At 28.1% G+C, this 14,934-nt stretch overlaps 2 protein-coding genes across 3 annotated transcripts; one reads left to right on the plus strand and one right to left on the minus strand.

The window, feature by feature from the left end:
- LOC112592428 lies at positions 1-11,437 on the plus strand. 2 transcript variants are annotated; one of them, XM_025336471.1, is made up of 13 exons: positions 1-464; positions 994-1,081; positions 1,149-1,304; positions 1,371-1,520; positions 1,601-1,744; positions 1,854-2,027; positions 2,082-2,177; positions 2,245-2,426; positions 2,492-6,423; positions 6,513-6,592; positions 6,710-6,838; positions 6,900-7,015; positions 11,310-11,437. In XM_025336471.1, exons 2-13 carry the CDS (start codon positions 1,016-1,018, stop codon positions 11,311-11,313), a joined length of 5,229 nt encoding a protein of 1,742 aa, XP_025192256.1. In that variant the 5' UTR covers positions 1-464; positions 994-1,015; the 3' UTR covers positions 11,314-11,437. The 2 variants fall into 2 exon arrangements, with proteins under 2 accessions (XP_025192256.1, XP_025192255.1); XM_025336470.1 differs by lacking the exon at positions 11,310-11,437 and having other exon boundaries at positions 6,900-7,312.
- Positions 10,026-12,776, minus strand: LOC112592429 (coiled-coil domain-containing protein 47). The gene is made up of 7 exons (XM_025336472.1): positions 12,507-12,776; positions 12,166-12,445; positions 11,978-12,102; positions 11,740-11,898; positions 11,490-11,680; positions 10,303-10,612; positions 10,026-10,234 (listed from the first exon to the last, which is right to left on the minus strand). The coding sequence occupies exons 1-7, from the start codon at positions 12,687-12,689 to the stop codon at positions 10,133-10,135; spliced, it is 1,350 nt and encodes a 449-aa protein (XP_025192257.1). The 5' UTR covers positions 12,690-12,776; the 3' UTR covers positions 10,026-10,132.
- Positions 12,777-14,934: the final 2,158 nt, after the last annotated feature.

The raw sequence follows: 14,934 nt of genomic DNA on the forward strand, positions 1-14,934 counted from the left end.
TTGATTATTTTTGTGTATCATTTGTATTTTGACAAATTTTTTATTATTATTATTGTACCCCGAGATTCTTATACGTACAGTTTCGGCGAGTTTTCCCTACTATTTTAACGTAGGAAGACTGCTGTAACACGCCTATTTAAAGGTCCCACAAGTACACCGCGTGAGCAACAGCCGCACCGAAGTCGTCTGATCATAGCTCGCTGCCGCCGCCGCTGTGTTCGTCGCCAAATCTCCGAAGGCCGAACACCAAAGTCTACTACGAGTGTAGAGTGAAGGGAGTCCAGGACAGGTTTTTCTGGCTAAGCGATATTGTCCCGAGGGAAGATAGCCTGACGGCCTGCCACAGTGCCCTTTGCCAAGAGACAGTCGGCTGAGGGATGTCGTCGTCTATCTCTCACGGGACACTAAACGTAGGACGACACCATTCCATCCCAGACTTCGTATCCATTTGAAATATATTTAAAGTATGTATACAGAGTTATTGGTCATTTGTAGTTTTTAGCCTTCTAATCACTAGTTCCACATTGTCACGCAAAGAAACTCTTAACAATATACGTTGACAAATACTTCCTCGATTGTTCACTCTGTTAGTGTAATTATCATGTTGCGACTTTGTTAATACAATTGAGTTAATTTTTCAATCAGTGGTTGACAAAAATTTTAAAGTGCATTTATACAGTTTATTTAATATATATAACATGTATATTGCTCTCAACTTTAATTATTGTCGTTTTAAACCCATTGATACTAGACATGAATGATCCACTTATCGTCCTATTGATATCTGAGCTTCTCTTTTAAAAAGACTACTGGTAATCAGTTTATTACACATAGACATAAGTATTAATTTAGGGTCGGTAGATTAGGTACTTTAACTATCAATATAAATTTAATATATTTAAAATGTTTGCAATTACTAATAAGTTATTTTTTATTTTAACACATAGTCTTATATTTATAGTGTACTCTTGTTTATAATTATATTATTTACAGAATTAATAGTCAAATCACAAAGATGGCAGATTCTGGAGACAGTGATAGTGACACAAATATACACGTGTATAAGCCACAGAAATCAAATGTTAGTTTTATCAAAATAATATTCATAGTTTTATGTTTTTTATTTATACTATAATTATTATTTTTAGATTATTGAAAGTGATGAAGAAAGCTCATCCATTAGTTCTGATGGCGAATCTGATAAATGTCCAATATGTCTCACCCGACTAGGACAACAAGATTTAGCTTCACCAAATGCTTGTTTACATACATTTTGTTTAAATTGTTTAACTGAATGGGCAAAAGTAAATTATATTTATTTATAATAAAATAATAATATATAATTTATTATACTTAATTTTTTTTATTAGAACGCCAAGACATGTCCTATAGATCGTTTGGATTTCAAATTTATCTTTGTGCGGAGTGTTGATGGACAGTTATTACAGACAATTGATATAAGCCTTAAAAATGAAGCAGAAAACCTTACAACAAATTTTGAAGACTTGACATATTGTGAGGTGAGTCTTACTTTTTTTTATCGTAATTAAAACTCATACAGTAATTATTATTCATATTGAAATTATATGAATATGTTAAGGTTTGCCATTTAAGTCATCGTGAAGATGAAATGCTTTTGTGTGATATTTGTGACTGTGGATATCACATGGACTGTCTAAATCCACCTATTTATACAGTCCCATTAGAAGAATGGTATTGTCCTCAATGTGAAGCAAGAGAAGAGGTTGGCTTCAGTTTCTAATACACTGAGCAACATTTTTATATTTTATAAAATATAGTTATTAATTTTAAGTTGTATTATTTTAATGGTTTATTTTTATTTGATTTAATAGCAAAGTGACAATGATATAGATCGTGAAGAAGTTATTGATTTATTAAATGATTTAAATGATGATGAGCAATTACCTAGACCAAGGCAGACTAGAATACGATTACAACAACGTTTGGTACCACGAACAAGAGCTAGTGAAAGAGTGCGAATGAATACTCAACGACTACGACAAAATGTAAAAGTTTATATTATTAAACAAGGATAATTAAAATAATTATAATATTTGTAGGCTACTGAAGGAGGTATAGTACAAACAACTTCTAATGGGAAAAGGACAAATAAATATTCAAAAAGAAAAGTCAGGGTTAAAAAATGGAAAAAAAAAGTAATCAAAAAATGTTGTTAGTAAATAAAATTGATTATGTATATTAATTTATGTTTATTTAAAAAAGGGTATTAAAACTGTAAGAAAAAAGAAAACTCAGTTAGCCGAAAAATTAGGAATGTGTTCATCGAGATGGAGTAAAAACTCTTCTGGTGATAATAGCTCATTGGGTACTTCATCAAATTTTATAGATCATACATCATTAAGTATATTTGGAAATCCTCATGAATTTGATTATGTTTCTGTAGAGTACGTTATCGAAACTAAGGTATTTACATGAATAAAATGATCTTATATTGTTGGTTACATTTTAGGTCTGATGAAGAACGAGACATAGGTGGTAATGGGCCTTTAAATATGTCAACAATGTCTCGAATACGTATTTCAACTGACTTGATCTCTCGAAAGGAAATCAGTGAAATTTTACATCGGCCAGTACGTAGAAATATAAACATATCACATAACACTGATTCAATCAATATTTTGGATACCATACTGAGTGTACAAGAAAAAATGTTTAAAAAGAAAACTATAGAAAATATTGATAAACACATCACTCAAGCTCCAATGTATTCAGATCATAGAACTGATAGGAACTCTGATAATGTTGGTAACTATTCATCAAATCGCAATAATAATAGAAACTATTCTAGAAACAATGATCAATCATACAATAATGCTGGAAATCCGAGTTCATATGAAGAATCTCATCAATTAACTAATGAACCAAATTTTAGTGAAAATCAACCAGTCAATCCTTTTCCTTTTAGAAACTCTGGTCCTATTAAGTTTCGTATGAATGTCACTAAAATGGGAGAAAGGAAGCAGCCTCGTACTCCTCCTAAGGCAGTCACTACTGAGTACAATGTTGAAGAAGAAAGTGGCCCTAGTACTCAAGTAGAAGAAACTTTTAAAGCACTTGAACCACCTCCTGATCCACCAGCTTTATTATTAGGTATCAATTTAGAAGATGATGATGCTGATAATCTTATAATTGACGATAAAGATTATTACGATCCTGAAAATCCCAGTGATAATGATGAAGAAACAGAGGTAAACAAACAAAGTGGAACTGCTTATATGCAATCACCAACATATGGTGGTTACATGGAACAAGTAGAGAACAGATCTATACCGCATATACCTATTTCTAATAGTAACAATATATTACGTCCTGATGATGAAGGCATGTCTTCTGAAGAAGATGAAAAAGAAACTAATGATGACTGCCCAAATATATCATTGTATTCTTCTACTAGTCTTAAATTATCTGATTCACCCAAAGAATATGGACCTTTTTTGGAACATGAAAAAGTCAAAAGTGATAAATTAAGCGGAGAAGCAGAATTACAGTTTATTCCTATGCCACCTGTTAGTCCAGAAATAGATTTGTTATCAGAACAAGGTGAAACTAGTTCAAAATCTGAAGATGAATGTTTGGAAACCATTGAAATTGTTGATGACACAAAATTATCTCCACCACACAATGATAATAAGTGTGAAAATATTGATATCACTGATGAAGATGAAAATAAATTAAACTCTGATGACAATGTAATTGATGTAATAAATGAAATTCATTCTGACATGGAACGCGAGAGCGAAGCATCTAAAGCATTAGAAAATAAACAAGAATCAGATTTAATAGATCTTGAATGTGATGATACTATTGTACCTATAGATGATGATACAGTTATAGATCAAGAAAATATAAATTTAACTGGAGATGCTGCTTCTGATGTATCATGTACCACATTAAATAGTTTAGACACTGATAACCAGAAAAAAGAAACTAGTAATCTAAATTTTGATCCAATATCAGATTCTGAAGACGAAAAGAAAAAGACTAAGGATGAAAAAAGTAAATCTGATAGTAATCAAAGAAAAGATAAACTTTCAAATGGTAAAAATGATGCAACTTTAGAACCTAAAGGAAATAAAGATAAAGATAGCAAAAATAAAGTAAAAGAAAAAGAGTCTGAAAAAGAAACTGTGCCATGGAAAAAATTATCTAAAAATTCTAAAGATAGAAACTATCGCTATGGAAAGGGAAAAGATAAATTAGGTGAAGAAAATGATCGAAAAGAGAAAAAACAGAAAAGAAAAGAAATAGAATTGTATGATGTTCGAAAAGTACTTGAAGACAGACCTAGACGCAAAAAAGATAAATTTGGAAGAGATTTATCTAAATCTAGTCATAGTGATTCAGACTCTAAAGATCGAAGTAGGCGTAAAAAACGTAAAAGAAGTCGCTCCAGGCAGCGAAGACGATCTATTTCTTCTAGTAAACCCAAAAGTCGAAAACATTCTAGGGGTCGTTATCGTAGTGAATCTAAAAATAGACATCGTTCTAAAAGTAGACATCGATCTAGAAGCAGACATAGGTCAAGAAGCTCAAAACATTTAGGAAAGTATGAAAAGAATCAAACAATTTCAAAAGAACGTTATCGGTCTCCGGTTTTGTATGAAGAGCGTGAAGTATCTCCATTATCAAAACGCCAAGCAAAAAAATCAAAAGAAAAAACAAGTATATACTCTAAAATAGAGAAAGACTATGAGAGAAAACTATTGAAAAATGATAAAATTTCTAAAAAAAAACTCAAGAAAAAATCCAAAGATTATCAGTTTTCGTCTCCATCCCCAAGATCATTGTCACCTGGTATGCCAGCATGGCAATCACCTAGAGATCACATGAGTCCATGGTCACATACTGATATTTCTCGTACACCATCACCTGCTTACACTCGTCATGCAGCAGATATAGATATGAATTATACGACTAGAGATCAAGAGTTTTCAGAGTATAATGACAACATTGCATTAAATAATTTAACAGTTATAGTGAAAAACGATACCTCCAAAAAATCCAAGTTCTCTAAACGACATACCACTCGTCAAATAGCTGTTCCACCTGTCAAAGAAGTATTTGCTTCTGGGGACAATATATTAGTAAGTGTAAATTTCAACAAAGACGCTACTTCCAATCAAAATTCCCAAGAGCCATTGAAACGTAAATGGCAAGAAACTGTACCATTATTGAACTCCAAGAAACCGAAAAACAATAATGCTGTGGCAGTGCCAGACACTACTTCAGCAAATCAAAAAACGTCCACGAAAAGAGCTTCAAACCCTAAATGGCAGAATCGTAAGAGAATTTCTCGAACAATTGAAGTGATTAATGCTAAACCAGTTGCAATCATAGATTTAAATACTTCACCTTTTAGAGAAATAGAAATGTCTCCGAAATCTATTATTGTTTTAACAGACAGTGATGAAGATAAACAAGTTACAAAATCAGAGACTAAGAAGGACAATAGTCCTGAAAAGTCTAAAGAAATTGTTATTGCTGAACAACAAAAGCCTATAGAAAAAAATGAAAATAGCACTCAAACATTATCAACAATCATGATTGGTGGTCCAAAAACTCCTCCAGAACCAGTTATCACCATTTCCAAACCAGATAACATATCTACTAACAGTTGTGAATTCAATAGTCAAGATGAAGATCACACTCAACCTCCTCATGATGTACGAGGCCGGGGACCTAATACTCCTCCAGAACCTCCTCGGTCTGTGGATACAGTAGTCAGCGAGACAGCATATGATCCTTTTGAACCTACAAAATCAAATTCACCAAGTCCACCACCAAGAATTGATATGTTTGAAGATGATGATGATGAGAATAATGACAATGAAGGCAATCATAATGATACATCTGCACAACCTTTAGAGGAAAACAAAACTACTGATAGTCAATCTTCTATTTCACCTCAGATAGTAGCTAAATCTATAACGCCACCGTTTTTAGAATCCCAAAGTTCAACTCAAACAGATAAATCCCCAGAAAAACTTGCTACCACCACTACAAATACACTATTTACTAGTCCAGTAGCAGCTAAAACTCCTAGCCCTGTTCAACCAACACCTTCTGCCACTAATCCAGATGAAATAATCGATTTAGATGATAACGAGGACAGTCAAACGTCAGCATTTGATAATGGTGCTGATTCACCTTATTCTCCTGGTGAAGGTTTTGTAGATGAAATGAAAGGTTCATCATCAGATAGTCCTATTCCTCAGACTAAGAATATTGTACCTATGTCACAGAACCAAAACAAAAGTGAAACGAGAAGTAAATTGGATACTTTGCTCAGTATACTACCACCGTCTAAACCTGGAAATGTTTTTGATAGTATAATGAAAATTAAGAACCTACAACCTCTAAAATTTTCGTCCAAATCAAAATGTAAGCATATACTGATTAGTAATTACCCTTTATATTATTAATTGCTTAACAGTTAAAGACTTATTCGTAACATTTTTATTCACTTATAGATTCTAAACATAATACCTCTAATGAGGATAATGTTGATGATTTACCTGGATCAGCTGTTGAATTGGAATCAAAAAATAAGGTAATGTTTCTTAATTTGTTGTCTCCTAGAATATTATTATATTTATTACTTTGGTTAATTTAAAAAAAATGTATTGTCTTAAGACACTCATTAATAATTTTTGATATGTTTATATAGTTTTTGGAAAAGCTAAATCGACAGGAGCGTGTTATTGATGAAGTGAAACTCGTGTTGAAGCCTTACTACAACAAAAAGCAAATAACAAAAGAACAGTACAAAGATATTATGAGGAAAGCTGTACCTAAAGTAAGTCAAAAGTTTAAAAAAAAAATAATTTCTTTTTATTAATATTATATTTTGTATGTAGATCTGTCACAACAAGAGTGGTGAAATTAATCCACAGAAAATACAGAGTCTTATCGAATTGTATGTGATCAAATATAGACACGCGCATAGAAAACAAGTACAACGGATCGCAAACAAGTAAATTGTTTTTTTAAATTTATTTACATAATTGTACATAACATACAGTATAGCTTATTTCTAATCATAAATAAATTTAAGCTGAAAGCTCAAACTCGATTGTTAAATGATTTAGGAAAAAAAGTTTTTTTTTTTTATTTATACTTTGTGTTCTTACCATTGCGTATTAGTATTAATATATTCTTATTATTCATCATTTTTGATAGATATTTTAAAACCAGTGTTGTTTTTGACCGGTTTGTCTCTGACTTACAATTTATTAATTGTAAAATAACAACATATTAATTGTACATTTATTTATTGTGTTATAATTTTTATACTATAATATGTTTATGATAGGGAATATAATATAATATGATTAATATATTATTATTATTATTATTATTATTATTATATTACTTTCATTATTGTACTGTATTGTAAATATCTTTAACCTAATTTGTACATTGAATAACATTACTTATTTATTTATTTAATTAAATACCTTATAGTTTAATCGTTTTATATTCAAAACTTTTTAGTCATAAATATAGTGAAAAATATTAAATTAGTTGGGCAAGATTTTAAAATTTTAGATTTATTTAATTTAGCCCGATTAAGAAAATATATTTATATTTATTATTTACCTAATATATTTGTAGTTTATTTTTATTTTTATACTACTTTCAAATTGTTTCCTATTTGTAGGTTGTTTCAAATAAGACTTGGACAAATGTTCATAATAATGTTTGGTTTTGTTCTTATTTATAATCTACCCAAAAATTAAGTTCACGATAAAAAAAAAAAATCCAAATTAATTATTTAATTTATTGTTTTAAATTTTAGCGAATACCCCCATGTTAAGTAACAAATCACTCAATTATCTTGTTTGTTGACTTAAAGTATTGCTTTTTTATTTTTAAAATAATTCATCGTTTACAAATATATAATTAATCAGTAAACATAATACCTAATGTATTATAATGTATAAATATTTAAACTCAAAATGTCTATAGTTAAATTAATTTGCCTTAAATTATATTGAGTTAAACTGTCCTTGGAAATTTAATCAAAAATCTATAACTAACCATTAATTAAAACCAATTAAAATAGTTTTTAACTTTTTAGTATCATAAAAAAAATTGTGTTTGGGCACAAAGTTGATTAATACTTCAAAATATTGTCCCTTTGAGTACTTTGAATATGTATATTCTATATATATTTATTTTTAACTTGTTATTTTATATATTGTATTATTAAGAGCATCTTTTCTATTGATGTTTGCTAAGTCATTTAAGATTTTTTTATCATACCAACTTGAAAATAGTAAATAGAAACAAATATTGAAATTTATTGTGGTGAGTCTTAGGAATTTTGATCTAAGCTTTTATATTTTTGTATGTTTTGGTAAGTCCTTTATAGTTTAATATTGTTAAATTTATAGAAACAATGAGAAACCCAAACTTTGGAGGCATGTTATCCTCCATTTTTCCAACTTATTTTATAGAATTGTACCTTCAAAAAAGTAATAATATGCCCAGTTTGATTATTTGAAATGTATTTTTAGCTAATATGTTTGTATACTATTTTAGAATTTATAAATTTTACTAATTATAAAAAGAAATTTTTTTATAAATTTATTTTAGATTCTGGGCGGAGTGTTAGAAGAAATTGATTTTTTAATAATGTATTTTTTTTGTGTTTATCATCACTCATAACCTTATGAGTTTTGAGACGGTTAAAATGCCTTGATTACTTTAGATTGGACAATGAATTATATCTAGTTACTACTTTTGTGAGGTTAAAAGTAAAAGATCCCCAGTTCTTAAGCTCTTTTAATAATCAAAAAAAAAATTAAGGAAAAACAGTAATTTTTACTCTAAACCAGTTTTCGAGAAAAAATGATTTCTTTATTTTTGTTATTATTCAAAAACTAACATCTGTAGGAACTTATAGACATTTTTATTAAGTATTTTATATTATAATTTTAATATATATTATTACAATTGTTCAAAATATCTATACTTTTAGCCTCCTATAACACAGTACTCAAATAACCATCGTACCTATAATATAAAATCAAAATTGAAGTCTCATTTATGAGTGGCTTTTCCAACAATACCTTTTTTTCCATGCTATTATTGTTCATATTAATTTATGAAATATTCTTACTGTGTATTTCTTGTATAAACGGTTTACTTCAGTATAAAAATATAAAAATAAAAGTAAAATTGCAATATCAAAAATAAACTATGAAATATTAAAATGTACTTAGTGTCTAGTCTGTCTAGTGATATAAGCTGACAAACCATTTCCACACAGAATTGTTTTTAGTATATAATGATTTTTGAACTTTTACTATGACAATTGAATACAGATTTAACACACCAATAGTTACGTTGACCCACTCGCCACCTACTATTCAGCTGAGTGATTCTCACTCGTCCATCTATTAAATTTTATTCAAAAAAATGTTCAAATTGGTGTAGTTATATTTAAATAGTTTAAATCATCAATTGTATTATCCATGACTTATCACAAATTATAACTCACACTGGCTACCGTCATTATTTCTTAGTATGAACAGTTAACATGAATTGAGAAAAACTGTGATTCGCTGTTAACTTTATTCAAATATCAAAGGTGTTATCAAAATTAGCAGTCATACCTTACCATAATATGCAAAAGGTAAACAATGTAATACAAAAATAAATTTCGATTGATTATTTATTTTTTTTACATTAATTAACATTTAATTTGATTCAATATACTTAGCTTATACATTTTTTGTCATGACTTATGAACAATAAAATGTAAATAAAATTTTTTTAAAACGAATGGCAGTCTGTTTATAAATATACCTAACTTTTACACACGGGTAACTTGCTTATAAATGTAATGAATAAGAAAAGAAATATATTATTTAGTTTTGGATAATATTAATACAATTTGAAGGTACATTAAAAAAATAACATAAAAAAAAAAAATGTACTAAAAATATATAATAAAATAAATTATTAAAATTAAAAAAATCGAACAATTCAAATAATAATAATAATAAAATTAACTACTTATTAATGTAACCAAAGACCAACAATTAATAATAAGAAAAACTAAAATAAAGCTCCACATAGTCTTTTACATAGACTTTACTTTTAGTTGTTTCATTCTTGGTGCTTTTTTCCTTTGTTGACGTTTCATCTCTTTCTCTTCCCACTTTCGTTGTTTTTCTGGATCCTCCTAAACAATAAAATTATAAAAGTTCATTAATACTTTCATAGAAGAATATAATACAAATCAACTTTTACTTTTAAAATTCTTTCTTTTTCTAGTTTTTTCTTTTCTTCTTTTCTTGCGGCAGCTGCTTCAGCACGTGCTGCATGAGTAGTTTTCAAAAATGCTTCCTCAACACGCAGTCTATTTTTTTCCGCTTTACTTTTGGCCTCTTTGCTGATTCTTAACCGCTTAATACGTTCCATACATTGGAATACGAATGACATTAACGGGTAAATGGCACTTATAGCTTCCTGAGGATCAGCATATTTATCAGTAGGAATAGTAAATGTAAATATTAATACTTTTTTCACTGCTGGTAACTTAGTGGGAACTGCAGTTTCGCTAGAATAAAAAATACAAATATATATTTCTATTAATTTTATTAATATAGATATTAAACAGGTGGTACTAATGGGGAGCTTTTCTAATTCATAAGTTTAATAGTTATTGAAAAAAAAAAGGCATTAAAGAGAAAAGGAAATTAACAAATTTTATAAGAATTTAACTCTTTAAAAATATATAAATAGTACTCTTGATTATCTGTGGTCTTCTGTAAAACCATGTACAATATACATACAAAATAAATATTATATAAATCATTATAATTCATTGAATTGGTTTAGTTGGATTGCATGTTAATTAAATTTGATCATTATCTAGGTCTGGCACATGTGCGTTATCATAATTTTGATTTGAATAGATTGATCGAACTATGCATTAACACACTATCTGTCTACTGCCATCTGCTATGAGACACTTGAGACACACATAAAAAATAGAACTACATCAAACTTCTTTTCAGTTTTATTATTTTTTATTACAAATTGAGTGTTCTTAATTAATTTTTCTTAAATACTATATAACAATTATTTTAAAATATAATCATTAAATTTGAATTTAGCAAATTATCTTGAAAATTTGCTTATCTATAAATGCCAAGCCCACCTATTTTGTTGATAATCAAGAGTATACTGTAAATATAATAGAATTCAAACATTTTTAAATATTTAGTAAAACATTGTATTTTTTTTTTTTTTAGGTGATAGAAGTTACTTTACCATACCTACAACACACTTATTGTGTTTTAATATCTTATAAAGAGCAAGCAAGAAGCCAATTTCATATGATATTAAGTAATTAAATAAATAATAGAACCAATTTATTTAAATTCCCAGTTAAAATAATACTTAGCATAGAAAATTTCATGAAAAAAACTTACTCTGTTAATTTAAGTCCTGAATATCTATCAGAAAAATGTAAACAATCAATAACATCTGAGTATTTGTTAATATAGTTGACAGTCTTTGCATCCAATATTAATGAAGATACCTCTCCTAATTCGCTGTGTACACTAAAACTATCAGTCAAACCGTAATTGGATCCAGGCTTACGTTCTGGACAAAATACACTCTAAATATAAAAAAAAAAATTAGAAATGAACAAAGTTTAAGCATTTTATAATTTCTAACAAGGTCAGCCATTTCTTTTGAACACCGAGCTGCTGTTTTTTTAGATGCCACACAAAAAACAAATGTATCCATGTCTTCTTTGTTCATATCAACTTTAATTTGTACTTCGTCTTTTACAGGTCGCAAAAATTGATTTAACATGGAAGCTAAATCTTGTCTCTAAAATACGTGAAAGTTAATATTTTGGTGTTGTTCACTGAAATGTGAAAATACTAAATATATATTTATATTTTATTACCTTAATAAATTTTAATTCAACCAACATTCCTTCACAGCAAGTGCGACCACTGCACCACAATGTATAAGTACTTTCAGTTTCTTTGATCAAGCCACTATTTTCTATTTCAATTTTACCGTCATCACCTGTACCAACAAATTAAATAAATTCTCATAGTAAAATACTTTTCATACTTTTTATATACGAACCAACTAAAGAAAAATTATCTTCTAATAAAGACTTATGTGTCTTAAACCATATATCTGCTAACTGAGCATTCTTTGATCGGCCATAGAAAAAATTAGCAAAATATGCAATAATACCAACAATTAATAAAGTTTCCATTATATAATTCGACCACTTTGTATGGAAAGGTACTGGTACAGAGGCAATAGTTATTTTAGGATCCTTGTCATCAACATGTAATCGTTCAGTGTCAAAACCTTCAAATTCTTCTTCGTCGTTAAAATGTTCGAATTCGTCATCATCCTATCAAAAAACATGTTAAAACATTTATACTCGTTTCGAACAATCTATGATTTAAACATACTTCGACGGTGATTTCAGCCTCGGTTTTTTCCAAGATGGGAGAAGAGTCATCCTTCAATTTCAGGTCAGGTTCAGTTCTGGGTAACTCTTCAAACTCCTCAAACTCGTCCACTTCTTCGATTTCAAATTTACAGTGAGCTAAACATATTAAAATTGATAATGATATGACTAGAAAATACTTCATTTTGTACAAATTATTGAAAAATTTATATTTCAGAATAGACTTAAAAGGGCCGAGGGGCCGAGTAAAAAAATGTATTAATCAGATAGTGGTTACGGGTATTCGGCGTTAATCTTATCTTGCGACAAATGGCATATTTTCATGGAAGAGCGCATGGTATCTTTAATCTATGCTTCCATGGTCTAACATACGCCCTTCAAATAAAGCAGTATCGATTTAAAAAAAAAAAAATCCTGTAATTACTTATAACTATTAGGTAATTAAAAAATATAAAATACCGACATATCATGTAACATTATTCTGAAAACTAAACCACATGCTGTGTGTCTGTGTAATAGTATGGATATCAGTCTATGATGCAGGATGAAAATAAAAATTGTGCGAGGAAGATTTTGGATAGGTTAAATGGGGTCTGATTGCGGTCAATAATATAAATCTTTAAATTTGTTTTCTTTTATCATTTATATTCTTTTAATGCTGGCGATGTCAAGAAATTTATGAACATTTTAATTTGGAACGCTCATAAAAAAATCATTGTCAAGATATTTATTAAATTATACAATAGGCATGTACCTATATCAAATGCTAGTATAAAACATTTCGTGAACATTTCAAATTTATATGATTTTCGTTTTTAAAGCACAACAAAATAAGAAAATCAATTTTATCGAAAACAATTTTTACGTATAAGTATAATAAAATTAAATTCATTTTCCTACAAGAAAAGATATTTAAGTTATTATGAAGTATTTTTTATTTTAAACGAACAATACATAAAAGACGTGTAAAGAATGATTGACATTTTCCTATAATACGTGAAGTATAAGGATTTTAATAATTTTACATTTATATACTCGTATGATATAAATGTATTTATTATTTGTTTTTTTTTTTTTTTTTTATACATATAATATAATTGTTCAAGTTTTAAATAAATTTCAAATTTAAATCACAATCAAAATATATCTAGTAGTTGAATCATTAATACGGTTAGGTTTTATTCATGACATGACTTTAATAAAATATTGATACATAACTCATTTCTAAGTTCTAACAAGCATCAACAAATAATTATTATCGGTCTTTCATAACTCGTCTATCAAGTTCAATGCTTTTTAATCAATGATTGAATGATAAAATATAATAATTCAAAAAAAAACTTCATAATCAATTAATTTCAAAATGCTAACAAACCTTTATCAATTTTTAAAAATGCCTACCTATTGCAAATGGTTTCAACATATTGATACTGAGTGTGACATCATTGCATCGGTTTAAATTTAGGTACAAATCAAAATTAAATCCGCCAAGTTTGGTAAATTATAGTTAAAATTACATATTACACCTTATTATTATAATAAAAATCACCATACATTTCAAAATATACATTGTTTTAATTTAGGTAAATTGATTGCAGAGGAAATATGGAATCACAAATTAGTTGCAGCAAATATTTGAATGGATTTGGATCATACAAAGTCTTACATTTTTTCTTATTAATTTAATTTTTTCATAGATAATTTCATTTATTCGTTGAAATACTGAAAAATCGACGATTCTAACTGGCATAATTAACTATATTTATTCTGCTACTGCGAGTAAATAGTTGGTTTTAAATATTATTATTCGTTTCTGCGATACATTAGAATATCATAGGCATTGAGCCATGCCGTAGTAAATGAGAATACGGAATACAACATGCATGGTAGATACAAAATATACGGCGCATTAAAAATATGTAAGTTTCAATAAAACGGTTATAATACTATGAATTATTACATTATAAAAATATACAAATCACCAACCAGTTATTATAATGTTATTAAAACGTCGTAATAAATTATGTATATTTATTGTATAGTCATATAATATATTATATAGTTATAGGTACTTAATAAATTATGTCTAACATTTATGACTACTGAAGTTTCATGAAACATTTAAATATTATTTTAAAAATTATTATTAAGAAATTTTTTATTTCAATGCACAATTAGATACCTACTTTAAGCCTTAAGGTAAGACAGTTTTTTTACGAGTATTTAATTAAAATATTATATACAGTAGAAATATATATGTCAGTTAAAGGCATTTATAAATTATATAATATCAAATGCATGTCACAAACCTGGCAACATTTAAAATTAAAATTTTTACTTTATTTTTTTATAACTATCTGTAATAAAACGCTTTAATCTAATCCCAGTAAAACTTTAATGGTGTTTATATATATTAGATTAATTGCTCT

The sequence above is a fragment of the Melanaphis sacchari genome, unplaced genomic scaffold, assembly GCF_002803265.2.
Source record: "Melanaphis sacchari strain LSU unplaced genomic scaffold, SCAv2.0 Contig174_pilon_pilon, whole genome shotgun sequence".
NCBI classification, from domain to species: domain Eukaryota; kingdom Metazoa; phylum Arthropoda; class Insecta; order Hemiptera; family Aphididae; genus Melanaphis; species Melanaphis sacchari.

Bases quoted from the DNA above. Each gene is read 5' to 3' on its own strand.
- LOC112592429 (XM_025336472.1), bottom strand. From the start codon at position 12,689: ATGAAGTATTTTCTAGTCATATCATTATCAATTTTAATATGTTTAGCT. The intron at 11,899-11,977 runs GTAATAAAATAT...CACGTATTTTAG, and splicing joins TTGAATTAAAATTTATTAAG to AGACAAGATTTAGCTTCCAT. The intron at 10,613-11,489 runs GTAAGTTTTTTT...TTTTTATTCTAG, and splicing joins TCAGGACTTAAATTAACAGA to CGAAACTGCAGTTCCCACTA.
- LOC112592428 (XM_025336471.1), top strand. From the start codon at position 1,016: ATGGCAGATTCTGGAGACAGTGATAGTGACACAAATATACACGTGTAT. The intron at 1,082-1,148 runs GTTAGTTTTATC...TATTATTTTTAG, and splicing joins ATAAGCCACAGAAATCAAAT to ATTATTGAAAGTGATGAAGA. The intron at 2,028-2,081 runs GTAAAAGTTTAT...TAATATTTGTAG, and splicing joins CTCAACGACTACGACAAAAT to GCTACTGAAGGAGGTATAGT.